This window comes from Dipodomys merriami, unplaced genomic scaffold, assembly GCF_024711535.1.
Source record: "Dipodomys merriami isolate MVZ:Mamm:240054 unplaced genomic scaffold, mDipMer1.0.p SCAF_17, whole genome shotgun sequence".
Taxonomy (NCBI): Eukaryota; Metazoa; Chordata; class Mammalia; order Rodentia; family Heteromyidae; genus Dipodomys; species Dipodomys merriami.
The window spans coordinates 7866430-7894222 of record NW_027203048.1 but is presented as its reverse complement, the minus strand read 5'-3'; the positions used below and the strand labels follow the sequence as shown (position 1 = coordinate 7894222).

At 37.5% G+C, this 27793-nt stretch overlaps 1 protein-coding gene across 7 annotated transcripts in view; it reads right to left on the bottom strand.

The window, feature by feature from the left end:
• Window positions 1-27793, bottom strand: part of Ncoa1 (nuclear receptor coactivator 1) — a 216795-nt gene that overhangs the window by 51436 nt on the left and 137566 nt on the right. For all 7 annotated transcript variants that reach the window (XM_070025127.1, XM_070025132.1, XM_070025126.1 and 4 more), the window contains 6 exons: window positions 25271-25368; window positions 20192-20369; window positions 17273-17452; window positions 14737-14832; window positions 10748-10888; window positions 478-625 (listed from right to left, as the gene is read on the bottom strand). In XM_070025127.1, the coding sequence (XP_069881228.1) occupies window positions 478-625; window positions 10748-10888; window positions 14737-14832; window positions 17273-17452; window positions 20192-20369; window positions 25271-25368 (841 nt within the window). The remainder of the gene's footprint in view (window positions 1-477; window positions 626-10747; window positions 10889-14736; window positions 14833-17272; window positions 17453-20191; window positions 20370-25270; window positions 25369-27793) is intronic.

The window sequence follows — 27793 nt, the reverse complement described above, 5'->3', positions numbered from 1 at the left end:
AATAGATTAATATGTATATATCAACATAAAATTTTCCTAGTGAGAAAAAACTGTAAGCAATATTAAAAATTTTCAAGCTGATAGTTTAATGATTTTTAGTTTCTTTTACAAACTGTCAACTTGAACTAAGGAACCATAAAGTTTGACCAAAAGAAAATAAAGCACTTTAAAAAATAAATATAACAATCTTAAAAAATTCAGTAAGTTCTTATACAGAGAGTTGTAATTTTTAGGCAAATTTCTGTTTTCACTCCCTAAAACATATTTTCAGCCTCTATCTTCCTTTATGAACAATAGAGCTATTTGGTGACAAAACTTTAAAACCTAATATGTATATATTACTTATATACTCATTACATACTACTGGTATGCCTACTTTAGAATTTGTTTTCTAGCCACCAAGAGCATAAAAATTTCCTCTAAGAAAAGATATGTGAACTGACTTATTTCATAGGAAGCTCTCCAAATAAGTAGTACCTGTCGATGATATGAATTCCCATGATGAAAGGTTGCATGTCTGGACTTTGAGGGTAGCAAAGTTTACACTTGGTGTGGGCGCTAAGCATTGTCCCATCATTCAATATGAATCTATAAGATGGGCTGGAGGCAGTGCCACGAGTCATCACTGTTTCAAACAAAAGAGAAACCTAGTTAAAATTCTGATGCTTGAACGCTGGGCAAAGGAGAGTTACTAGGCCTTACTTCTACTGAGAATCTCACTGACAGTAACCTCCCAACTGCTGGCTGCTCAGACTCAAAAGAAAGAATAGTTCAGACAAAGCAGATATCTGAGGGGGAAAATGATTCCAGTTAAACAGGATTTTAATTTAGTCCTACTTGAAAAGGTACCACCTCACACAGGTTAGGACCATAAAGAAACCTTTGTGCTTGCCCTACCATGGGACAGCTCTTCAAATTTAAAAATACCAGGAAATACTTGTCTTCTGTTTCAATGTTATCTTTAACAAGTTTTATTTTCCTTTGATGGATACTTTTTAACTAATAGCTCTCCTGGATATAAGTCAAATACCATAAAATTCATTCTTTAAGTTTTGACTGGTTTACAGAACAACTTATTAAAATTTAAATTCCCATTTATGAAAGTGAATCATTAGGGTCTCATTTGGTAAATTTTCATATGTATATGTGTGTATAGCTATACACTTTTTAATATCTGAAAATTTGAAGTTTACTAAGCAAATTAAGATGAAATCAATTAGTAATAAAAGGAACAAAAACTAGGTTAAGGTAATCATTTGATAAATAACATAATTTACTTCTGTCTTACTAACAGCAGACAAAATTCTATCCACCAAGGAAACTGCTTAATTAAGTATATAAAAGCTACTCAAGACTAATAAAATATCACTGATGTTTTAGCAGTACAATAGAATTCTATTTTAAGAAAGATTCAATACAGATTTCGCTATATTAAGACAAAAAACCCATATTCAAGGAAACACAAAAATTACTATCACAAAAGACATAAATAAATATATAAAAATTATAATAAATGCAGCCCTGTTTTTTCAAAGACATTGCAGACAGGGATTCAATTTTTTTCCCCTTGATATTAAGCCCATATTGGGAGATATTCCTGATACTAAAGTGTGTGGCTTACAGGTGTGTGTTTTCATGCTCATCTAAGTTGCCTTTTAAATGACATGTAAAAGAGACTTAAAATGATCAATTAACCAATAACTTCTAAAGCTAAATAGTACTTGAAATAAAGTATGCTTTATTTTATTGTCTTATGTATCTAGTATCAATTGATAAAAGCAGAATCTGTTATGAATCTATGCATAATAAATCTGTCTATACACCAAAATTAGGGTATAAACCTAGTTGAAAAAACTAAGACTGAAGGCCAATTAATACATTCCTTACTAATGTGGCAATTTTACCTAAATCACTGATATATTTGCTGGAGAGAATGTATGGAGAAATTGGATGACAGAGTCCTTAATGAACACTGATTTTTTTTTAATGGAAGGATATACAAAAAAATTACATTAAGTATTTCTACAGCAATAATAAAGTGAAATTTTAAAATAAACTATTAACTATTAAACCCCAGCAAGGGCTGGAGAAGACGGAAATTCAGATGTTATTTTACTTTTGCCATTTTATCCATTTCTATATCATGTTTATTTCCTCATTCTGCTGGAAAACACTGGCTCATCTACAGATCTCCACTGTTCAGTATGGTAGTAACTAGCAGCCAGCAGTCACACATATGCATTTAAAATTAAATAAATACACAGCTTATTTCTTTGGTCACACTAGCCACATTCTGCCTACTCAGTAAAGTGACAAGTGGCTAGTACATTGGGCAGCATAGCTCTAAACAATCTAACTACCACTTTACATTTTCAACCTTACTGGTCACTACTTCCTAAAATTTCTTCCATATCTGTTTTATGTATTTATCATTGTTCATTAGGTGGAATTAAGTATAAGTGCTGATAATATGTTCCATTCTTAGTTTCTACTTTCTGCTGAATTCTGAACTATGCTTTGCAATAAAATCATCTTCCATTTGAATCTCAATCTTAGCATGGTACTCAAATTCTTTTTTTTTTTTTTTTTGCCAATTGTGGGGCCTGAACTCAGAGCTTGGGCACTGTCCCTCAGCTCTTCAGCTCAAGGCTAGTGCCCTACCACTTGAACTACAGCACTACTTCCAGCTTTTTCTGCTTATGTGGTACTGAGAAATTGAACCCAGGGCCTCATGCCTGCAAGGCAAGCACTCTACCACTGAGCCACCTTCCCAGCCCTCAAATTCTTACAGCTTAGTTTATATTTTCATTCTTAGTGGATGAATACTTAACTTTCAATGAAGATTAATGAAGAGAACCAATGCTCATGATTGTAATCCTAGCTACTCAGAAGGCTGAAACCTGAGTTTGCAATTTGAAGCCAATCAGGGCAGGAAAGTCTGCGAGGCTCTTATCTCTAATTAATCACCAGAAAGCTTGAAGTGAAGCTGTGGATGAGTGGTAGAGTGCTAGCTTTGAGTGGAAAAGGTAAATGACAGACCCTGAGTTCAGGCCCTAGTACTAGTCAAAAAATAAAATAAAATAAAAAATTAAGAGAAATTTCTTTATTGACAAGCCCTATAAAATAGCAATAAACAATTAGAAACTTAGGTTAATCTGCCAACCTTAAGATTATATAGATAAAATGGGCGCTGATGGCTCAGGCCTATAATCCTAGCTACTCAGGAGGCTGAGATCTGAGGATCTTGGTTCAAAGCCAGCCGGGGCAGAAAAGTCCGTGAGATGCTGATCTCCAATAAACCACTAGACAGAAGTGGCACTATGGTTCAAGAGGTAGAGCACTCGCCTTGAGCTGAAGAACGCAGGGGCAGTGCCCAGGACCAGAGTTCACGACCGACAAAAAATAAAAATTATATAGATAATACAAATATCAAAAAATCTTTTGATTAGTTATGTTGCTTACAGATATTCAATACAATAAACTTTTTCAGGGACTTGCAAGTGCTCTATCACTGAGTAATCGTTCTCTATGCCCTTAAAACTTTAATTAGAATCCTATAACACACTTAACTTGACTAAAATGCTGGTACTTAGTTGTTCAGATTAAGAGGCAGTAAGCACGAAGGCAGCAAGGATCAATAAAAAGTAAAATCTAGGAATTCAATTAGGTTAGTAAATTTAGGCCTAACCTAATTTACAAGTTTAAGACTTAATGCAAATTAACCTTAGCTCCACAAAGTTCACTGATCAGTAAAATGGATCAAGTAACAAAGGGAGATTTTTTTTTTCGGTTGTGGGGCTTGAACCCTGAGCTGGGGCGCTGGCCCTCAGCACTTCAGCTCAAGGCTAGCACTCTACCACTTGAGCCACAGTGCCACTTCCAGTTTTCTGGTGATTAATTGGAGATAAGAGTCTCAGGGATTTTCCTGCCTGGCTGGCTCTGAACCTCCATCCTCAGATTTCAGCCTCCTGAGTAGCTAGAATTACTGGTGTGAGCCACTGGAGCCCAGCTGGAGATGTTATCTTGAAAGAAGCCTAATACAATATTAGGTTTTGAATGAATATTTCCTGAATAACCACCAGAGGAAAAATATAAACAAGGAGTTTCCAATATACACTCATAATGTATGTTTAATAAATACCTAAACAACATTTATATCAGTAGCTATGATTGGGTATAACTATCACAGAGACTTTTAATTAAGAGATAAGTATTACAGGGTTATTTTTTTTTTTGGGGGGGGGTCCAGTCGTGGGGCCTGAACTCTGGGCCTGGGCGCTGTCCCTCAGCTCTTCAGCTCAAGGCTAGCGCTCTACCACTTGAGCCACAGCGCCACTTCCGGCTTTTTTCTTATGTGGTGCTGAGGAATCGAACCCAGGGCCTCAGGAATGCAAGGCAAGCGCTCTACCACTGAGCCACCTTCCCAGCCCCTTACAGGGTTATTTGAATAAATATTTATTCTGACATAAAATTTTCCCTTAAGTGGTTTTCAATGAATCCCATTCTAATCAAAGGTTCTGAGCTAAGTTTTGCCAGGTACACAGCTAGTATATATGTACGTATGTATTTCTGTGCTAGTCCTGGGGAAGCTTGAACTCAGAGCCTAAGTGCTGTCCTTGAGCTTTTTGCTCAAGGCTAGCACTCTATTGCTTGAGCCATAGCTCTACTTCCAGCTTTTTGGTGGTTAATTAGAAGTAAGAGTATCAGACTTTCCTGCCTGTGTGAGTTTTGATCTCAACCTCTTGAGTAGCTGGATTCAAGGTGTGAGCCATTAGTGCCCAGCTAAAGCTAGTAGTTTAATCCCTGACTTCTTGTTCTGTTTTCTATTGTTTTGAGAAAGTTTTACTGTATATTCAGGCTAGCCTCAAACTCACCATCTTCCTGCCTCAGATTCCTGACTGCTGGGATTACAAGTGTGTGATTAAATCTGCCTTGATCTCTGACTTCTTGGTTGATTTCTAAACTTTTCAGACCACTATGCAATCAGGGATATAATTAAAGGAGTTTTACTGAACTCCTATGAAAACAAAATAACAATTGTTTTTGTTTTGTTTTGATTGTCCATAAAACAAGACTTAACTGAACTAAAAAGCAAAGTAAACAATATTTCCCTGTCTAGAGCAGCTGGAAAAGCAGGGCTACTTGTACCTAATAAGCTACTGAAATGACCTCAAACAAGCATACCTCCCTGATCTTAAGTGGACAGGTATAAAATGTGTGGCATTGGTACTACAAGTTAGTGCTGGTAGAGAATTCTTTTCTTCCTGGCATTTCTCTCTTTGCAGAATGAATACAGTTTCTAAAACATTGCTATTAGGTAAAAACAAAACAATTATTCCTGAATGTTCTAGGATCTTTAAATACCAATGAGTAAACTCCACGCAGTATGTAAAAATTTCTACAAGAGGAAAGCAAACTCTTATTTTAAATATTCTCAACAAAGTTTTTTTGGGGGGGTCAGAAGTGGAGCCTGAACGCTGGGCCTGTGTACTGTCTCTCAGCTCTTCAGTTCACAGCACCACTGCCTGCTTTTTCTGCTTATGTGGTACTGAGGAATCAAACCCAGGGCCTCATTCATACAAGGTAAGCATTCTACCACAGAGCCACCTTCCCAGCCCATAAAAAGATTTTTAGTTAACTGTGTTATGTGGACCATGGAATTAATGACATTACACAGCCTCAAAGAACATTCTGGGTTAATTATTACTATGGGTATACTTAATGTTTTAAGCAATACTTCCATAGTCTTGATACTATGAAAACCTTTTCTAATACTACTCATATTTCCTTTAAAAATGCAAATATTTTATGATTATAAAACTAAGGCAAAGCTGGGAAGGTGGCTCAGTGGTAGTGTGCTTGCATTGCATGCATAAGGAGCTGGAGTCAATTCCTCAGTACCACATAAACAGAAAAGGCTTGGAGTAGTGCTGTAGCTCAAGTGGCTATCCTTGAGCTGAAGAGCTCAGGGACAGTGCCCAGTGCCCAGGTACAGAGTTCAAGTCTCATGGCCGATACAAAAAAACAAAACAAAACAAAAACAAAAACCTAAGACAACAGAAAGATGAACAAGAATAAGAAAGTTATTTGTAATCCCATCCCTCATAGATAATCATGGTTTATACTGTGTTAATCTTCTAGAATTAAATAAATAGGAAGACATATAAAAGTGAGATTATATTATTTGTGCTGGGCTTTCTTAGTTTACTTTTTCAAATAATTTGCTATAGAGAAGAAATGATGACCTATTACATCATTGCAAAGAGTTAAATGAAACTTTTTCATGAAACTATTTATAGGTTATATATAAATAAATAAACATTTCTCATGACTAGTATTCTCCATAATTGCTATGGAAAGAGTGTTTTGTAGAAAAGTTAATCTGAGTAAGAACTTTCTGGGGCTTAAATGGCTTCACTATATTTTTTTGAATTCCCAAAATGGGAGATTGAAGCATTTCCCAAGCTTAATTAAGCATGAAACATTACTTCCTAGTTACAGCTATTAATATCTTGTGAAACTTAGGTTTATGTTTTCCAAACTTCTCTGGAAACATCTTAGACTACTACAGACACTGAAGAAATCTTGGTTAACACTGCCTACAAGCATCTGTCTTATTAGGCTTAGCAAACCTTCCTTCTGAGTAATAGTTCTGAATTGACCAGAGCAAAGAACCTTTTCCAAACTATGCACAATTCCATTTCTCTACTAGTCTGAACAGTTGCTCTAGTAATCCCAGTCTCAGCTTTTATGTAGCCCATGCAAGTGTTCCCACATAATTTTTGACTTAAAGACAGTTTGAAATTCAACTCTGGGAAACAGTAAACATTCTTTAAAAGCACTTCATAAGTTACCTCTGCCAAAAAAAAGCAGCTGAATACTATATTACAAATTAAACATTTTAATGCATATTAGGATTTTATACAAGCTGCTGCCTTCAGAATGAGTTAATAAGTAGGAAAAAAAGATGACAGATGGAGGACAAATTTTCCTTGCCTAATTATCAGTCTTTGTAAAATTTTACACAAAATCAAGGATATATTTATATATATGTATATATATATGTATGTATGTATAGTGGCATAATCTGTTCTACTTTTCCTCTCCAATTTATTCAAACTGGCAGATAAAATTGTATGTATTTATTCTGTAGAACATAATGCCTTAAAGTACTTAACCATTGTGGATATTTAAACCTAGCTAATTAACATACATAGCACCTTACTTAGTCATTGTTTTCATGGAAAGAACACTACCAACTACTCTCTTGGCATTCCTCATGAATACAGTATGTTGTGGACACCACTATGGTGTACAATAGATCTTTCCTTCCTTCCTTCCTTCCTTCCTTCCTTCCTTCCTTCCTTCCTTCCTTCCTTCCTTCCTTCCTTCCTTCCTTCCTTCCTTCCTTCCTTCCTTCCTTCCTTCCTGTCTGTCTGTCTTTCTTTCTTTCCCCTTCCCTTTTCCCTTCCCCTCCCTTTCCGTTCCCTTCCTTAGGCTCCCTCCCTACCTTCCTCCCTCCCTCTCTCTCTCTCTCCCTTCCTTCCTTCCTTGTCCTGGGTCTCAAACTCAGGCCAATGCTAGTACTCTATCATCTGAACCACAGCCCTACTTATGGCTTTTTCTGTTTATGTGGTACTAAGGAATCGAACCTAGGGCTTCATGCATGCTAAGCAAGCACTCTACCATTAAGCCACATTCTCAGCCCCCAAATTTCTTAAACTTATTTCTCAGACTTAACTGTAATCCTTTGACCAACCTCATCCCTGAAAGCCCTCCTCCTGTCCCTGCCAACCACTCATATTCTAGCAGCCATCTTTCTACTCTAATTCTTGAGAAAATTATTTTAGGTTCTACATTTCAGTGAGATCATGTGTTCTGTGCCTGGGTTATTCCACTTAACCTAATATCTTCTAAGATATCCATGTTGTAAAAAAATACAGGATTTCCTTATTTTATGACTGAATAGTAGTAGTCTATTGAGTGAATATACATATTTTCATTTTCATTTTCCACACATCTGTTGATGAGGACTTAGGTTGATTTTGTACCTTGTCTACTGTAAATAGTGTTGCAATAAACACAGGAATAGAGCTAGTTCTTCAACATACTGATTTCAGTTCCATAGGTTATATGCCCATAAGTGAGATTGCTGGATCATATGGCAGTTCTATTTTAATTTTTTTGAGGAAACACTATTATCATTCTTGCATAATAGCTGTACTAATTTACATTCTCAACAACAGCATGCTAAGGGCTGTCTTTTCTCCATATCCTTGCCAATATTTGTTATCTTTTATCTTCTTGGTAACAATCATTCTAACAGGAGTGTCTCACTCTGTTCACCCTGTCTTTAAGTAGAAGACACAATAAGAAAACTACCAATGTAAATTATACCCCTTTTCACTCTTGATAGACTGACCCATGTTTATTAAATTTAAGCATTAGTTTAAAGACTTAAGATATCTTTATCTCAGACTTTAACTCAGCAGGTCAGAATGTGTATGAATTTGTGAGTGCATAAATATGAAAAACTAGAGATGGAAGTCAGGGATTTGTAGATGTTAGATTCTCCTGTCTCTGTCCTGAGTAACGAGGATTACAGACATGAACCACCATACTTGCTTGAAGGTCAATTTTTTTAAAAAAACAGGTAGGGTATTTTTTTTTCTAAACAGGTAATCTGCACATCAGTGTAATCAGGCTAGATACAACTGAATGTAAAATACCAGAAAAACATGTGCTCCATCTTGAAGGCTGTTTGACAGCTGTCTTGAATCTCTAAAACATTAAAAACAGAGTCAAATGAACTCTGGCCATCTGAGTTCTGAGAAAAATACAAGTTATTTCTATCAGGGAATTCTTTTTTATTTATTTTTATTTTTATTTTTTAGGGAATTATTTTTTAAAGAACTGTAGGAGAAGACACTAAGAAATGACAAATAAAAGGTGTTGGATTGTATTTGTATTTCTTTACATTTTCCTCTAAATTGTTTTATGTTAATGTAGGGTTTGTTATTTGTTATACTTTAATCAACCTATTTATAGAGAATACTAAGGGCTTAGAAACACATTATTAAAATATGTTTTAATCATATCTGTCAGACAGTAAAGGAATAATGAGGACCTGCTTTGCCTTGGTTGAAGTGTGTATAAATAATAGCAAATAAAGTTTTCTTTTAAGCAAAGCATTGGCAGGTTTACCTTAAAAATTAAGGAAAAAAGCACAGAGACACCATACTTAGTAACACTTTAGGCAGTGATTGGAGACAATGCTCTTAGTACCAACCTATGCAATAGTCAAGTGTCACTTTGAGTATAGTGTAAAAAAAAAGTTCTCACAGGGCTGGGAATGTGGCTTAGTGGTAGTGTGCTTGCCTAGCATGCATGAAGCCCTGGGTTCGATTCCTCAGTACCACATGAACAGAAAAGGCCAGAAGTGATGCTGTGGCTCAAGTGGTAGAGTGCTAGCCTTGAGCAAGAGAAGCTCAGGGACAGTACCCAGGCCCTGAGTTCAATCCCCAGGACTGGCAAAACAAACAAACAAACACTCCCATCCAGCCATCCAATGGTTGGCATATTGGCTCTAATTTGTAAGTATCTGGACAAAGTTAAAATCTTGGCTCTTTACAATAAAATACAATCTAAAGAGGTGGTATGTAAGGCTCCGCTGGACAACTACTAGTCTATAGGAAGCTGTCCTTGAGTAACAAGGACTGTAGATTTATATAGATGGCACCCTGAAAAAAAGCTATTTCCTCCAATTCTAATCAGCTGACCTAAAATGTAATGAATGACAAATCATCTATAAATTGAGAAAATTTAATGTTATAGGAAAAATGTTAAGGCCAAAATGGATGACAGAATAATGAAAAAATGTTTTTTAGAAATGACTTTAGAAAGAGGTTATACAAAGGCTAGAGGACAAATTGCTTTGAAAAAGGACTATTAGACTACCACAATTACAAAATTACATTTTTAAAAAGTACACTGAAATCCCTTAACCTTGAATCTCTGTGAACGTTCTGGCCTTTATTCTCAAATAACTTTCCTTACCTTTTCTATTTATTATTTAATTCTTTAATGACAGTGATGTACTTGTATGTCTGTGGAACTTATTAAGACATAGTAGCATTCAATAGCTAATAATTTCACAGGGCAATGGTTATAACTTGGAATTTCGCCCTGAGTCAGGAGATACATACTTCAACAACCACATAGTTAATGTGCATGATACTAATCTCCGCATTATCCAAAAACAGCCTTACATGCTTCTTCTGCTGGGAAAGACCTTCAAGAGCCAGACAGAAATATCACTTCTTATCTGAAGACATCAGATTCTCCAAGTCAGAATTTCTATTTTCCTTCTTTAGTTACACATCTATTATAGCCTGGATCACAATGATTTATAGAGCTTTTATATATTCTAGTATACTCAGAGCACTGCTGTAATCCTGTCATATGCATAGTATGCTATGCATGCTAGGAACTTTGACACATGTCTGCTGAATGAATGAATTAATGGATGAGTGAGTGACTGTCACAGGACATCCTGGTTTGGAGAATGTGCATCCTGGATTTCAGGATCCACTCATGAGTTACTTTGCTTACCCATTTCTTCCTTTCCTATCTGATTATTAGAAAAACCATAATTTGGAGAAAATACTTATCAAGCTATAAGTTCTACAGAAACTATTCAATATTAATAAAGAACAATGTAATGAAAATAATTGAGAGAAAACTTTACCTTCTTGAAACAGTTGTCTGGCATAAGATGGCTCTCTGCCCTGAGGTTGGAAAAAAGCATAGATGCATTTCCTCACTAAATCTTCCCAGCCAGTTCTGCCAGCAGCTCTTAGGGAACTAGTGTCAATAGAGATGATTTTACCTACAAAAAGAATGAAAGTTTATATTTATAATAGCTTCTTGATATAAGTCACTTGTATTTCAAAACTAACAACTACATGTACAGAGCTTTCCCCTTCTCCCAATACTCAGTAGGCAAAAGCATTAGCATGCACTATTAATTTTTATTACATATGGTAATGGGAGTATATTAGAGGCAGGATAAAAGCTGTTTTGGTCTTAGATGTGTTATGCATAAGAAGGTCATATTTTAAAATTCAATGCCAGTTGCATTATTAAAGTCATATCACAATAACCTAAAACTGTTGAGACTAATGTAGTTCTAACTCTTTTGGCTTGCTCTTGGATTCTATTTTCTATCAGTTCACCACTCACTGCATTACTTATTGGGGAAACAGAGGCAGTGATAAGATACATTGCTGTTTTAAATTATTTCCTATCAACCTAGTGAAAAGAATATGAGAAAGTAAGCAAGACTTTCTCTTTCGATCTCCTGTTGGAGTACAGGAAATAGTGTACTAAAAACTAAAGTCTAGAATGCCAGGGAACTGATGGCTCATACCTATAATCCTAGCTACAGGAGGCTGAGATCTGAGGATTGAGGTTCAAAGCCAATTAACCTCCAGAAAACAGGAAGTGGTGCTGTGGCTCAAGTGGTAGAGTGCTTGCCTTGGGCTGAAGAGCTCAAAGACAGTGCCCAGGCCCAGAGTTCAAGACCCACGACCAACAAAAATAAATAAATAAATAAAGTCTAGAGTCATCAACAGTTAAGTTAGAATAACAGGAAACACTAAGATTTACTAAGCATTATGTATACTATACATATGCTTTATAAAACCCATTGGTTATTTTCTATTATCATATTTAATCAAATGTCCTAAGTTGTTAATGAGGGAATTCTGGTAAGTTACTCCCACTGCAATCAGCAGCCAATTAATGTAGTCTGTAATTCTTTTGTTTTTGGTGTTGGTCCTGGGCTTGAACTCAGGGCCTGGATGTTGTCCTTAAGCTTTTGTGCTCAAGATTAGAGCTCTGCCACTCAGTCACAGCTCCATTTCCAGTGTTTTCCCCCACTCCCCCCTCCACCCCCGGTGGTTAATTGGAAATATGAGTCTCACAAAATTGCCTGCCTGAGCTGGCTTCAACTTTTAATCTTCAGACCTCAGACTCCTGATTATCTAGGATTACAGGTGTGAGCTCCCAGCAAAATCTTTTTTTTTTGGGGGTCCAGTCATGGGCCTGAACTCGGCCTGGGCACTGTCCCTCAGCTCTTCAGCTCAAGGCTAGCACTCTACCACTTGAGCCATAGCGTCACTTCCGGGTTTTTTTTTTCTGGTTATGTGGTGCTGAGGAATCAAACCTAGGGGCTCATGCATGCAAGGCAAGCGCTCTACCACTGAGCCACCTTCCCAGCCCTGCAAAATCTTCTTTTAATTGAGGCAGGGGGCACACTATGTAGTCTAGGCTGGCCTCAAAACTCTCCATCCTCCTCAGTGCTGGGATTGTAGTTGGCTTAATTCTTCATACCTGTTTTATTATATGCATACATAAGATTCTGGGTTCATTCTTCAATATCAAAAGAGACAAAAAAAATTACTGCTAACCTGGCATTTTTTTTAATCACTTGGTATAGCAGGCTTCTTTATTTTCCTCAAATTAGTAGGTAAAAAATGATATCTTAATGTGTTCTAAATCTGGATTTCCTTAATTCCTAATATGGTCATTCATCATTAACATTTCTTTTCTGGGAATACCTGATTATGTCTTCTACCCATTTTCCTCCTTTCTTTTATTATTTAGTTATGGTTCCTTACTATGTCCAACTACTGCTTACAGCAGCTATTCTACTACAACATAATCTTCATATGTAGTAATGTTACTCATAAGCAATGACTAAGGGAGAGTGTGTTTTATGTCAGTGTTTGCCCACAGAAAGCAAGAGAGTCCAGAGTCTATGTGGGACTAGTGGGAGAAAGTGATTAAGTTGTCAGCAATGATACTAAAAAGACAAGTAATGGAATAAGTACCTTAAAGGAAAATAATGAACTGTTCCGTTTAGAATACTTCTGCTTTTTAAAGGGAACTTTAACAATACCATCAAAAATTAAGAAACAATCTAAGTAAACTACATTAGAAGTTGTAAAGAACAGTGGCCATTTTTCTTGGTGAAAGTCAAATCTGAACTAAATCTTAAAAAAATGCTTTCTTTTCAGGCTACTCTGCTATTACTCTGTAGCCCTACCACTTCCTTTCAATTCTTCTAATACACCTTCCTGTCCTGGTACAGGAGTTTGTACCAAGATAGTTCCTTGATACTCAATTTCAACACCTACACTTTGGATAGTTGGTACAATTTTATCCTTTGGGGCCCAAAAGCTCAGTATCAGCTTGAGCTTCAGATAGGCAGACAGGTTTTACAGAGTAGTTAATTTAAAAACAGATCTTCATTTATACCATAACACACCTCTATATTTAAAATGTACCACATATTTAATTACTATATCTTACTGACATCCTTCTTATATAATTTTTCTTTCTTTTTTTTTTTTTTGGGTCCGGTTGTGGGGCCTGAACTCTGGGCCTGGACGCTGTCCCTCAGCTCTTCAGTTCAAGGCTAGCGCTCTACCACTTGAGCCACAGCGCCACTTCCAGCTTTTTTCTTTTTGCTTATGTGGTGCTGAGGAATCGAACCCAGGGCCTCAGGCATGCAAGGCAAGCACTCTACCACTGAGCCACCTTCCCAGCCCCTAATTTTTCTTTTTGAGATGGGTTCTGGCTGTATTGCCCAGATTGGTCTTGAACTTGTGTGCCCAACTGATCCTTTTGCCTCAGTCTCCCTAGTAACTGGGACTATCAGAGTATACACATCAGCTGGGCACCAGTGGCTCATGTCTGTAATCCTAGCTACTCAGGAGGCTGAGATCTGAGGATCACGGTTCAAAGCTAACCCAGGCAGGAAAGTCCGTGAGACTCTTATCTCCAATTAACCACCAGAAAACTGGAAGAGCACTATGGCTTAAGTGGTAGAGTGCTTGCCTTGAGCTGAAGAACTCAAGGACAGTGCCCAGGCCCAGAGTTCAAGCCCCACAACCGACCAAAAAAAAAAAAAAGTGTACCACATTATTGGTTTTTGCTCGGCCACAGACACTGAGCAATCACACAGTATGATGGCTACTTCTAAGGACTCAATCAGCATGTACTGAATAAATTTAAAGAAAAAATAGGAAAAAAAGAGCCAATATAATACTAAAACCCATATTTTCATTGTTTTATATGTCTTCCATCTTCCAAATTTCTTTATTTTCTTTCACAATTATAAAATACAATTTATAGTCCAACAAATATAAGTACAAAAATAGCTTTAAATTTGTCCTCAACAGTCTACCCATGACAATGATTATAGCATCTAAAATGCATAGTATCAAGACCACTATTTAGAATGTTTTGTGCATAAGACTAGGAAGTAAAGGCTAAATGTATCATAGAGGACAGACAACTTTTTGGCTAATTAGTTTTGGGGACATAATTGAAAGGATCCATCACATCCATCCCAGGGGACCAAGCAGAGGCAGGCAGGCACAGGAGAAAAATTATTACAAGGTTTATTAGAGGAGCCTTATTTCTCCCGGAGAGAGAGCGCATGGCAGCCTCCACTATCTAGGTAGCAGCAGGGTCTGGGAGGTAGGAAGAGTGAGGTAGATGGAGTTCAGGTGCGTCTGGGCAGAGATAGGGAGGGGCCAGCTGTGTGGCCTGAACTCCAGGACAGGGAGAAGCTCAGGTTTGGGTGGAGCTGAGAACCAAGTGTGCATAATGCTTACAATAATCACATTATTAATGCTTTTGGAACATTCTGAACTTTATAGTGATTACCTGTAGTATCTTGCTTGGTCATAAAGGACTCTACTCCTGTAATGGCTGGAGGCCGAGGTAATCGCCTCGCAATACAAATCAGACATGACTGGAAATCTGTTGAAAATAAAATGGAGAAAGTGAAGGAAAGAGGGTAGAGAAAATTTTTACATTAATCATTTAATTCTGTGTGTGTGCTGGTCCTGAGGCTTGAACTCAGGTCCTGGGCACTGTTCTTAAGTTTTTTTGTTTTATGTTCTTGAGTTTTTTTGGTTTTTTTTTCTCTTGAGTTTTTTGTTTGTTTGTTTTTGCTTAAGACTAGCACTATAACACTTTTGGCTTTTTGTTGGTTAAGTAGCAATAAGAGTCTCACATACTTTTCCTGCTTGGGCTGGTTTTGAATTGTGATCCTCAGACCTCAGCCTCCTGAGTAGCTAGTATTTATTATAGGCATGAACCATTCATTGGTACCCAGCCACTTCATGGTTTTCATAAAAAAAAATACATTCTATAGAATTTATCATAATACTAGAATCACTCTGATCTAGTAGCATATTGTAAATAAAATTGCTGGATAAATAAGCCGGGTGCCGGTGGCTCATGCCTGTAATATTAGTTACTCAGGAGGCTGAGATCTGAGGAATGCAGTTCAAAGCCAGCCCAGGCAAGGAAAGTCCATGAGACTCTTATCTCCAATTAACCACCAGAAAACTGGAAGTGGCACTGTGGCTCAAGTGGTAGAGTGCTCGTCTTGAGCTGAAGAGCTAAGGGACAGTGCCCAGGCCCAGAGTTCAAGCCCCACAACCAAAAAAAAAAAAAAAAAAAAAGCCGGGCGCCGGTGGCTCATGCCTGTAATCCTAGCTACTCAGGAGGCTGAGATCTGAGAATCGTGGTTCAAAGCCAGCCCGGGCAGGAAAGACCGTGAGACTCCTATCTCCAATAAACCACCAGAAAACTGGAAGTGGCGCTGTAGCTCAAGTGGTAGAGTGCTCGCCTTGAGCTGAAGAGCTGAGGGACAGCGCCCAGGCCCAGAGTTCAAGCCCCATGACCGACAAAAAAAAAACAAAAAAAAAAAAACTAGCAATGCTAAACAGGCAGATAAAATGATAAAGTACTGCTTCCTATCGCATGCTCATATAAACTAGACAAGACTGGTAATTCTCATGTACTTGAGTGCTAACTGAAGTAGTAGTTTGGGTTAGATTCAACAACACCATGTTATTATTATTGCTGTCTGGTTTTTTTGAGGGGAGGTACTAGGAACTTGTACATGCTAAGCACCTGTTTCACTGCTGAGCTATACTAATCACCCCCAAAGAAACATGTAGTAAAATATAGTTTTGCAGTCTTTTTTCTATTTTCATCAATAATTAATTCTGGAAGATTACTCTTATAACCACTATACTGATAATTCTGTAAGAAAACCAGTTTTTATTTCTGAAATAGCATTTTGTTCTTGACAAAGAACTCTTTGCTGAAGGGTGGGAGGGAGAAGATATGGAGCAGGTCTCACTACATAGTTGATATAAGACTGACTTACTAGGTTCAGTACAGAGTATGATATGTCTATAGGTCTAAATTCCAACATGAGTAATATGGATCCACATAAGAAATTTTGATTTGCAAATTTGGTAAGATTCCCAAATGTATTTATTTTGTTTTATCAGAGGAATGATTTCACCATGTAGCCCTCATTTTGAACTTGCAATTCTCCTGCCACTAGAAATTATTTTTTTTTAATTGTGAAAATACCATATAGAGGGGTTACAATTAGATGGGCAAGACTGCCACTGGAAATTATTACAAATTTTTGCCAACATTTCCCTATATATCTAGCAACAGAGGACTCTGTTTTTAGGATATACATTTTTTTAAAAGAATAATTCCCAAATTTAGTTTAAAGGGTATGAAATACAATCACATAGATAATCATATTGGGTTGGCTTGAGTATTTTGTGAAAACTTTCCAATCAACTGTGACCTTCATCTCCTAGTGAGTCATGTTAAATACATGGCTTTTTTTTTTGCATTTGACTGACTTCTTATCTACACCCTTTCTTTGGCCTTAATTCAGGTCCCAATTGTGGTGTTCATAAACTTAGCCCAGTCTAAGCTTACATAGAAGATTCATACCTGTCTATGCTAATACCACGTTCCTATCAGAGCTTTCATCATGTACTTTCTCCTTATAAATTACCTCACATAGCCTGAAAAATGTCAACTCTATTCTCCAATGTTCCTACATTTTAAACAAAAAATCAGAGCTGTTCAAGAGCCTGCTACATCTGGTACATTTCCAACTGACAGCTGTTAGTTGCATCTCTTATTTCTAGACAGCAAGTTGGCTTGCATTATTTGACATTTTAGTGGGAATGCCAGCTTAAGGCTGAGAATTTGGGGCATATTAAAGCAGGCGATTAGAATATTAAGAAATACATAGCAAATTGGATTGCTGTTAGGATACATAGTAAGAAAAATACTATCCATTTATAATTGTCTCCTTGTTTCTTTAAGTCCTAGAGAAAGCAAACACTTCAAAATCACTATTTGCCTTTACCTTCTCCATCTTCTTGAATTGACTTTGGCTGTGACACAGTGAAACACTGCATTACTTCATACCGCTGGCAAGCTTCTTGGTTTTCTGTACCTGGCTCATCTGGAGGGTGAATTAACATCCTGCAGTTGAAAGTATGGCTATTTCGGCGTGTTGCCTCTTGAGGCCAAGGAACTCCATTTACTGAGGAAGGCAGATTGATATATATGTTTGTGAATAAGGTTAAAAAAAGTACAAACTCTGAAGATACAAAAGATATTCTTCAAGTCATCAGATTAATTAGTTATAATAAAGAGCTCTAACCTTACCCTGAGTCAACAGAATACTTAGCAAATCTAAATATCTTATGTGAAAAATTATTTTTCCAGAAAATGTATAAGAACTCCTCTCTCAAATACTCATTAACAGCCTTTATAAGGCAAACATTTAAAAATACTATTTTTCTTAGAATTATTAGTAAATTAATGAACTTTTCTACTGGTTTCCAGTAATGCCTTGATATTAAGGATTCAAAAAAATCACTGCTATGTTGTTAAACAGGGATATTTATAGGTCTATCTTGGACCCTTAAGAATAGGCTTTGTGGACTGGGAATGTGGCTTAGTGGTAGAGTGCTTGCCGAGCATGCATGAAGCCACGGTTCAATTCCTCAGTACCACATAAATAGAAAAAGCCGGAAGTGGCACTGTGGCTCAAAGTGGTAGGGCACTAGCCTTGAGGAAAACAAGCTCAGGGATAGTGCCCAGGCCCTGAGCTCCAGCCCCAAGACTGGCAAAAAAAAAAAAGGCTTGAATCTTTTTAGAGAGAATACTCAAAGGTTCTCCCAGGTGTCTGTGTTTCAAAAAAATACTTAGATATTAAAGAACAAAGTTGGTTTCTTATAACCATCTTTCCTAGTCTTTAGTGAATTAACTGAATCAAATAACTCATGATACAAAGCTTTGCGTATAGTGATGTTCTGTAAAAAAAAAAAAAAAAAGAGAGAGAGAGAGATTACAGAAAAAGAAGGGCTAACTGCTTTAGTATAAGAAAACTGAATTCAGTTATAAAAAAGTTATTAGTGTATTTCAAGTAAGAATCTCTGTGTGGCAAGTCATGATTTCACAACCACAGTGTTACATTCAGACCATGAGGTAGACAGTTTTTAAGACTGCTCTTTCACATTCTAAATATTTTCTTATCTTTTTTTTTTTTTTTGTCCGGTCATGGTGCCTGAACTCTGTGCCTGGGTGCTGTCCTTCAGCTCTTCAGCTCAAGGCTAGCACTCTATCACTTGAGCCACAGCGCCACTTCCGGGTTTTTTCTTTTTGCTTATGTGGTGCTGAGGAATCGAACCCAGGGCCTCAGGCATGCAAGGCAAGCGCTCTACCACTGAGCCACCTTCCCAGCCCATATTTTCTTATCTTATACTCTCTACTGCACTGTTTTCCTTTTATACATCTCTATAATTGTTAGAAGAAAGCATAGACATAAACCTAGATTGGAGTAAGGGGTTTTGGAGGTTCTACTTTTAGCTTGTTGTGAGAATTGGGTTAATGTTTGATTTCTAGATCATTAGATTGTTCTCTAGCTTTTGTCTGTTTCTACCTCTCTCACTCATATATGTATGAAGTCTAAATGTACAATGATGATGACAACGATAATGATGATAAAGGGGACCTGGGTCTAAAAGTGGGACTATCTGGAGAGTGTTCAGTGGGAAGGGCCTTTGGGAAGAAAAAGCACTGAAAAGAAAAAGCATAAATACTATTATTAGTGTTTAAAAAAGCCACTGATAACATAAATAAAACAAGATACAAAACAAACAACAAATAGATTTTTTAAGGTAAAAGTAGCTGCCCAGCTGCTTGAATGTGATCTAAAAAAATGAACCAAATACTTTCCATGGAACAAAGAAGCAGGGACAAGTTGTTTCAGATCCTCTATGAAATGGTGGCTAGAACATCTTAACTATATTACTTACATACTTTATCACACATACCTGTGTGAAAAACTGACAAGTGATCAATTTATCTGTGTGATAAGCTGGTTTTATTTCAGAGCTTGTTGAACAAGTAATGGGAAAAAATAAAAATGCAAGAATCTGAAGTGGCATCTGACATTAAATATGAAAAGATTCCCTTTTACTAACAACATTCACATTCACTATTGAAAACAAATCCACTTAGATGGAAACATAGGAATCCAATAACTATGAATAATTAGAACTGGAACTCTGAAAAGCTTTAGTAGAAAGTTGAAAATTCAAGATGTAAACAAAGGCTTCCAGTAGACTAGTAAATCTTTGCCTTTAGAGAATAAGTAAAAGTTCTTTTAATTCCTAAGAACCCTGCCCTGCCCTAAAGCACATGATGGTTTCATGAAATGAGTGGCACTGGACATCTTCTCCAAGCATCTTCTTAGCTGGGCTACTTGGCAGTGGACAGAACATCTAATCAGAGTTGGGATTCTTGAACTGAAACCATTTATACTTCCCAAATATCAATTTTACAGGTGTGTAACACAGCAAGATGCTCCTTTCTCCCCTTCTCTCTCATCTTCTCTTTCTACTTTGAGCAGTGAAGTAAGAAGAATATAGTATGTCTTTTACATGAACATAATGAAAATTGAAAACAAAGGTCATTTTAATGTAAGCTTTATGTGGTGAAGCAATTAATTGCTGTCTCCCACTTCTGTCAACATGTCATCATGACAAAATATAGCAAATGACAAACACTTTCTTATCATATATATCCGAGGCTGAAACAGCACTTAAATATTTTAAATAGTTATTATTTTATATTCTTTTATAACATTTATACTTCTATAAATTATAATACTATGTATAATATACTGTGTCTAATAATACAAATATTGTAACTACGTACACATACATATTAGCTATAGAAAGTTAGTGTTCTTTTTAAAAATGAGTTTTTTTACCTAGTGATTTTGGTAGTAGATTCTTGACAAATTCTGCATGATCTCCCACATGCAGTATGCTGTAGACACTAGTGTTCATTAATTCTTCCTGATTGTAACCCAAGTAGCTGGTCACATTCTCTGACACAAATACAATTCTTCCTTCACAGTTCACAACAAAGAAAAATCCATCCAAAGCCTGCAAAACCAAAAGAGGGATTAAGAGGTTAGATGGCTAAAAAATAAATATGAAGTGAACATATACATTTTGCTATTAATAAGATCAAAAATATATGTCAAGATGTTAGGAGTGGTTATTGCTTGGTGGGTCAGGAGTTTTAAAGACTGTATTATTAATGTTTTTAGTATGCATGAATGAGTCAATCTTCTTTCGTATTTTATTTCATTTGCTTTCCTCAAAAATCCCGCTTTTTATTTTTTTAATTATCTTTAAGTAGTTATACAAAGGAGTTGTCATTTAACAAAGCAGTTTATGAATATAAAGCATCTTGATCAACTTCACCCCCTTCAACAGTCTTACTCATCCTTTCACAATCTAACCATTTCCTCATTCGAAGTAAATTTTGTGATTACAGATATGAAGTGACTGTTCACTCAGTCATAAAAAAATCTCTAAACCATGTGTGGTAGAACCTACTTCTGCCCTCAAGCAAGCTATATTACAGTGGGAGAGAAAGATGTAAAACAGAACCAGTGAAAAATGCAGTATTGAAATATATACAAATCCTCTGAGGGCACAAATAAGGGGCCTAATTTGAGATGATGGGGTAATGAAAGTTTTCTTCCTCATAGAGTCAGTCCTGACTTAGAAAAGGCAGAGTGAAGGAGGGCAAGAGGCTTAGGGAAGGACACTGTAGGCAAAGGCAGTGCAAGGCATAACAGTATGGAGCCGTTGGAGTGCATGACATAAAGCAGTCCTGTGTGGCAGGAAAGAAGTCAGCAAAGTAGATAAGACTATGTGCTGAGATGGAACCAGGGCTCTTTCTCCAAGAGGAGATGAATGTGCTCCCAAGGGGTGACAATAAAAGCCAGACTCTCTATATTATAATCAAAATAACAATCAAAACTGTACTTTGGTTATAATATAATCAAAATTAAAATAAATGTGTATCAAGCTGGATACACATATAAACATCTTGAAGTCCAGAGAGATACAAACTTGATTGATCTCAAATCATAAACTTTGGAATCAGTCCTGAGGAAGAATAGAATTCTAGACTGTTACCATATGTATTTGGAATCTTTCCATTTATTGCATCATACACACTGGTATAGCCAAAATGGAAACAGCATGGAGGATCCGCAACACAAACAAACTACTAGATGACACAGCATTCCATACCTGGATACACACACACACACACACACACACACACACACACAGACACACACACACACACACACACACACACACACACACACACACACACACACACGAGAAAGAATTGAAATCAGTACCTTGAAACAGATATCATCATGCCACATTCATTGCATTATTTATAGTACCCAAGATAAAGAATCATTCTAAGAGTCAATTAATGGATGAATGAGTAAGATTATTGCTAAACCAAATGTTGAAATAACTTGAACTTAAAACTGAGTGCAGGCTCATGCCTGCTGTCCTCACTTGGGAGTGAAGATAGAGGTAGTTAAATACTAGTACCAGGCTAGCTTAAGCAAACAGAGATAACAATACCTGATTGTAAAGACAACATAGTCAATGTGAGAGCTAGTTCATCTGCCTAGGATGCCACCCTTTAAGAGAACCACCTTGATCTCTCAGCAGGGATCATATTGCCCGAGGCTTTGCATGGGCCTACCTTTAAATGGTACTAACATCTAAGAGTGAGTGAGTCACTGAAGCAAGTTCTAGATTAGCTTTGAACCAAGAACCTCTAGATCTCTGTCTCCTGAATGGTTAAGATTATAGCCAAGAACCATGTGATCTAGCATGCTCTCTCAACCCTCTCTCTTTTGGGTGGTATTGGGCTTTGCACTTAACAAGCAAGTGTTATAATGTAACCTGTCACTTAATGCTTTCATTATTTTTTTTATTGTAAAGATACTGTACAAAGGGGTTACAGTTACATGAGTAAGGTAATGAGTACATTTCCTATGGAGCATTGTTACATCCTCCTTTGTTTATCCCCTACCATCCCTTCCCTCCCCACCTCACTAACTCTCCCCTTCAAGTTGTAAAGTTCCTTTTCAACATAGTGTCTTGTATGTCTCATTGTTACAATGGGTCAACCTGTACCCTTGTTTTAGCATTTTGTTATTTCCCTTCCCCTCCCCAAATTAGAAAAATGTATATACAAGATGCAGGGCACCAGAATCAAATACAGTGACAATAGGGGTTATACCATAGGGGGAAGAACACACAAAAGGAAAAAAAATCACATAGTACAATATATAAAAACAACAGCAACAAAGGAAAAAACCTCTTTTGTCCATATCTCGGGGTTCATTTCCCTTAGCATCATCTTATATGGTCATATGTACATAGCTTTTGATCTTTTCTACTTGTCTGATAAGATTATCCTAGACATACTACTTATTGCAAATAAGGGAAACCATGGGACCTATGTTTTTTGGGGTCTGTCTTACTTCACCTAATAGAATTTTTTTCAAGTCTTTCCATTTATTAACAAATGGGGTGGTGTCATTCCTTTTGATGGAGGCATTGTGTGTGTGTGTGTGTGTGTCTGTCTGTCTGTCTGTCTGTCTGTCTGTTTGTCTGTTTGTCTGTCTATCACATTGATCCATTCATCTACTGAGGGACAGCTGGGTTGGTTCCCTATCTTAGCTATGCTGCGATAAATCTTTTTTTTTTAGTCAGGCGCTGTCCTGAGCTCTTCATCTCAAGGCGAGTGCTCTACCACTTGAGCCACAGCGCCACTTCCAGTTTTCTGGTGGTTTATTGCAGATAAGAGTCTCAGGGACTTTCCTGCCCAGGCTGGCTTTGAACCGTGATCCTCAGATCCCAGCCTCCTGAGTAGTTAGGATTATAGGCATGAGCCACCAGTGCCCGGCTTAAATCATTATTTTTTAAATAAGGTTTTGTTTTTGCCCAGGCCAATCTGGACCACAATCCTCTCCATAGCTAGGATAACAGAAACATGTCACTACAGGAAAGCAGCCTGTTACAAGTATAGAAGTGTAATACAGGAAAAGGTAAAGCAAGAAATTATTTGGGTGTCATCTCCATAGGATACAATTTAAAGTGATCTAACGATAAATACATTGTATTTCTGGGTGCAGCATAAAGTAAGAACTAAAATTGTGAGATTTCCCTTACATTACAGATAGGTAGAGGAAAGCATTATGGTTAATACTAGGCAAAGAAGCCATAGTAAAAGGACAAAGTACAAAAAAAGTTAGAAAATAAAGATATCTATGCAAATTTGTTACACCACCAGAAAGCAGGACCTTGAGTAAGGACAAGGAAGGGATTTATTTTACATATATTCACACAAGTATATGTGAAACTGGACTTAAGATAGAAAAGCATATGTTGTGGGGGTAAGTGCATATGCACACAAAAATATGTGGTTTTGAACATTCATGTATGTGACTGAGCATCAAGGTGATAAGCCTGCTTGGAAACAAAACATCTGGATTCAGAAAACAGGTGGTCAAGATTAAATAGGAAAGGTAGCAGTGAAAATGATGCAGAAATTCGCCGGGAACTGGTGGTTCATGCCTGTAATCCTAGCTACTAAGGTGGCTGAGATCTGAGGATCACGGTTCAAAGCCAGCTGTGGCAGGAAAGTCCATAAAATTCTTTTTTTTTTTTTTTTTTTGGGTCCGGTCGTGGGGCCTGAACTCTGGGCCTGGGTGCTGGCCCTCAGCTGTTCAGCTCAAGGATAGCACTCTACCACTTGAGCCACAGTGCCACTTCCGGCTTTTTTTCTTTTTGCTTATGTGGTGCTGAGGAATCGAACCCAGGACCTCATGCATGCAAGGCAAGCACTCTACCACTGAGCTACCTTCCCAGCCCTCCATGAAACTCTTAACTCCAATTAACCATCAGAAAATCTGAAGTCGAGTGTGGCTCAAGTGATAGAGTGCTCCCCTTGAGTTGAAGAGCTAAGGGACAGTGCCTAGGCCTCAGAGTTCAAGCCCCAAGACCAACAAAAAATGGGAATTATGCAATAATTCAAGTTTAAATATTCTTTCTTTCACAAAACTTGATAATAACACTTTTTCTTTTCTTTTAAATGATGGTCCTGGGTCTTGAACTTAGGGTTTGGGCACTGTCCCAGAGCTTTTTTCCTTAAGTCTAGCACTCAGCCACTTGATCTACAGCTCTACTTCAGGAATTTTTTGCTGGATAACTGGATATAAGAGTCTCATGGCCTTTCATGTCCAGGCTGGCTTTGAACAGTAATCCTCAGTAATCTCAGCCTCCTGAGTCACTAGGCATGAACCACTGGTACCCAACTGATAGTAACACTCTTATGAAGCTTATAGAAACAATTCAAAGTACTCAGGAACCTTTCTGGACAATACCTACTCCAATAAAGTGAGGTACCTTTCACCCACAGGTGAAATTCTGCAGTATGTAGCATAGTACGAGCTAGCTAATAATTCTGTTATTTTTTCCCCCAGCATGCTCTAATCATCCCCAAAATACAAGCAAAAACACAAGACAATGGAGTAGAATTGCTTTCCATCTGACAACTTTGAATACCTTATAAAAATTACTTATGTTCATTTATTTACATTTAATTCTGAAATAATAATTATCAAAGTTTTATATAGTAAAACAAATTATAAAAAATTCTCGCAGACTGTGAATATGACTTAATGGTAAAGTCCTGGGTTCGGTACCGCATAAACAGAAAAAGCCAGAAGTTGTGTTGTAGCTCTAGTGGTACAGTGCAAACATTGGGCAAAAAAAGAAGATCTGGGATAGTACCCAGGCCCTGAGTTCAAGCCCCAGGACTGGAAAAAAAAAAGTTATTGCAAATTCTGCTGTTAACACAATAATGAAATACAAGATATAAATGAGGATGTAGAAAAAGCCAAATTGGTAAGAACAAAGATTTTTAATTTGGGGTCAATGAGGATACTTACCTCCAGAAGAAGAGGTCCTAAGGATTCCTTTTCTATTACTCCTTGACTGCTTGATGAGATATCTGATTTCTGTACATCATCATCAGTTGTTGATTTCTCTGTAATAAAAAAAAATCACATATTCCTAAACACGCTCATTTCCATAAAGGCCATAAATTTATGTCACTGAAACAGGAAGATTTTTGTTTTTGAAGCAAGTTGTAAAAAACAAAAATTATGAAGTTTATGTAGATTAAGTTACTACACATGAAAAAATACAGTATTTAGGAAAAATTAAAATTATCTGATACTGTCTGGCTAAGCAATGTAAAAAAAAGAAATGAAGTATACTTTTTTGATCTTGGTAATAGGAAGAAGGCATTACTTCCTGTTTTTTTCCTCCCTTTTTGTCAGCTGGGAGACATGGAGAAGTGAGCCAGGGATAAGTTGGGTTTTTTTTCCTGTTTCCTGCATTGTTGGTTTCATTTGAACTCCTTTTATTTGCTTTGCCAGTTTTCTTTTGTATTATAGGCTACCTAAAAATTCTTAGGGTTTTGTTCACACTGAAGAGTGAGATACAAGCTGGACGCCAATGGTTCATGCCTATAACCCTAGCTACTCAGGAGGCTGAGATCTGAGGATCACAGTTCAAAGCCAGACTAGGCAGGAAAGTCTGTGAGACTTTTATCTCCAATAAACCACCAGAAAACCAGAAGTGGTGCTGTGGCTCAAGTGTAGAGCACTAGCCTTGAGCTGAAGAGCTGAGGGACAACACTCAGGCCCAAGTTCAAGCCCCATGACTGACCAAAAAAAAAAAAAGAGATACAGCTGAGAACCTGTGGCCAGAGGATGATCTAAGGATCATGGTATAAAAGTAGATTGAGCAATAAAGTTTGTGAGACTGTTTTTGGTTTTGTTTTGTTTTTGGTTGGTTGTGGGGCTTGAACTCAGGTCCTGGCATTGAGCTTTTTTCACTCAAGGCTAGCACTCTACCACTTTGAGCCACAGCTCTACTTCTGGTTTTCTGGTGGTTAACTGGAGATAACTGTTTCACAGACTTTCCTGCCCAGGATGGCTTCAAACCATGATCCTCAGATCTCAGCCTCTACAGTAGCTAAGATTACAGGTATGAACTACCAGTGCACCAGCTCCTGAGACCCTTATCTCCACTAAACTAACAAAATAGCTGGTTATAGAGATGTGGCTGAACTGATAGAGTGGTATCCTTGAACAAAAAGAAAAACAAAAACTCAAGGATAATGTCCAGGCCCTGAGTTTAAATCCTAGAACACACTCCCCCATCAAAAATAATAATAATAATAAAGTGAGTTACTAGGTATTAAAGGCTTGGTGTGGTGGTACACACCTGCAATCCAAGCTACTTGGGAGGTGAAAACTGGGAGGATTGCAGTTTGAGGCCAGCCTACTTAGAAAAGTTAGTGAGGCCTGTGTCTGAGCCTGTAAGCTTGGTGTGGTGGTATACAGTGGTGATCCAGCTTTGTAGGCTGAAGTACCACAATCTGATGCTTAACCTGGGCAAAAATGTTAAGACTTTATCCAAAAAGTAAGTAAAGCAAAAAAGGGCTGCAGACATGGCTCAAGTGGCAGAACACCTACCTAGAAAGCACAAGGCAATGTGTTTAAACACCAAAAACAAATGAAAAAAAAAAAGGTACTAAAATGCCTATAAGAAGCCATGTTTTTACTTAAGATCATCTCTGAATATCTTTCCTCTCAGACTGTCCAGCTTCTGTGGAGGAATCCTACTTCTTCATGGCCATGGGCCAGGCAGGGGCCAGACTATGTGTCTGTAGCCTTGGTTTCTCTTGTTTGCTAAGTTGGTTGTCACCAGACTACTTTCTAGCTTCTGAAAGCTTTAAATTATACAACTTACATGGTTTTAAGCATATTCATGTATAGTCTGTTTGCCATTACTTTTCATTGAAAGTTCTTTGAGGTCTATTCCTCCTTTTGGTATTTGTGTTCCTACTTGCCATGGGTAATTTCCTCATGTTAAGAAGTTTTAGTGTAAAACCAGCCACAGTAGAAGTTTCGTGTGGCATTTTGTGGGCCAGATTGTAGAAGAGTTCCCTCTAAGTGCTTTGCATATGTTTCTGGTAGGCAGCCCAGGAGTGTAGTGGTGAGGGGTTCCCACTAAATCTAAGTATCAACTTCAAAAATCTTCCTTCAACCTGTGCCAGACTGCAGATGGCCCTACAACTGTGTCTCCTGCCTCAGTCCCTAAGTCACTGGGCTTCCTAACTTCCCCAGACAACTAGCTGTCAAGTTGACTTGGCTACTTTGTTACAAGACTCTCAGCCCAGCACTGGGCCCACACCTGTAATCATAGCTATTCAGGAGGCTGAGATCTGAGGATCGCAGTTCAAAAACAGCCTATGAAGGAAAGCTTGTGAGAGTCTTATCTCCAATTAACCACCAGAAAACCAGAAGTGATGTTGTGGCTCAAAGTGGTAGAGCACTAGCCTTGAGCTGAAGAGCTTTGGGACAGTGCCCAGGCCCAGAGTTCAAGCCCTACAACTGACA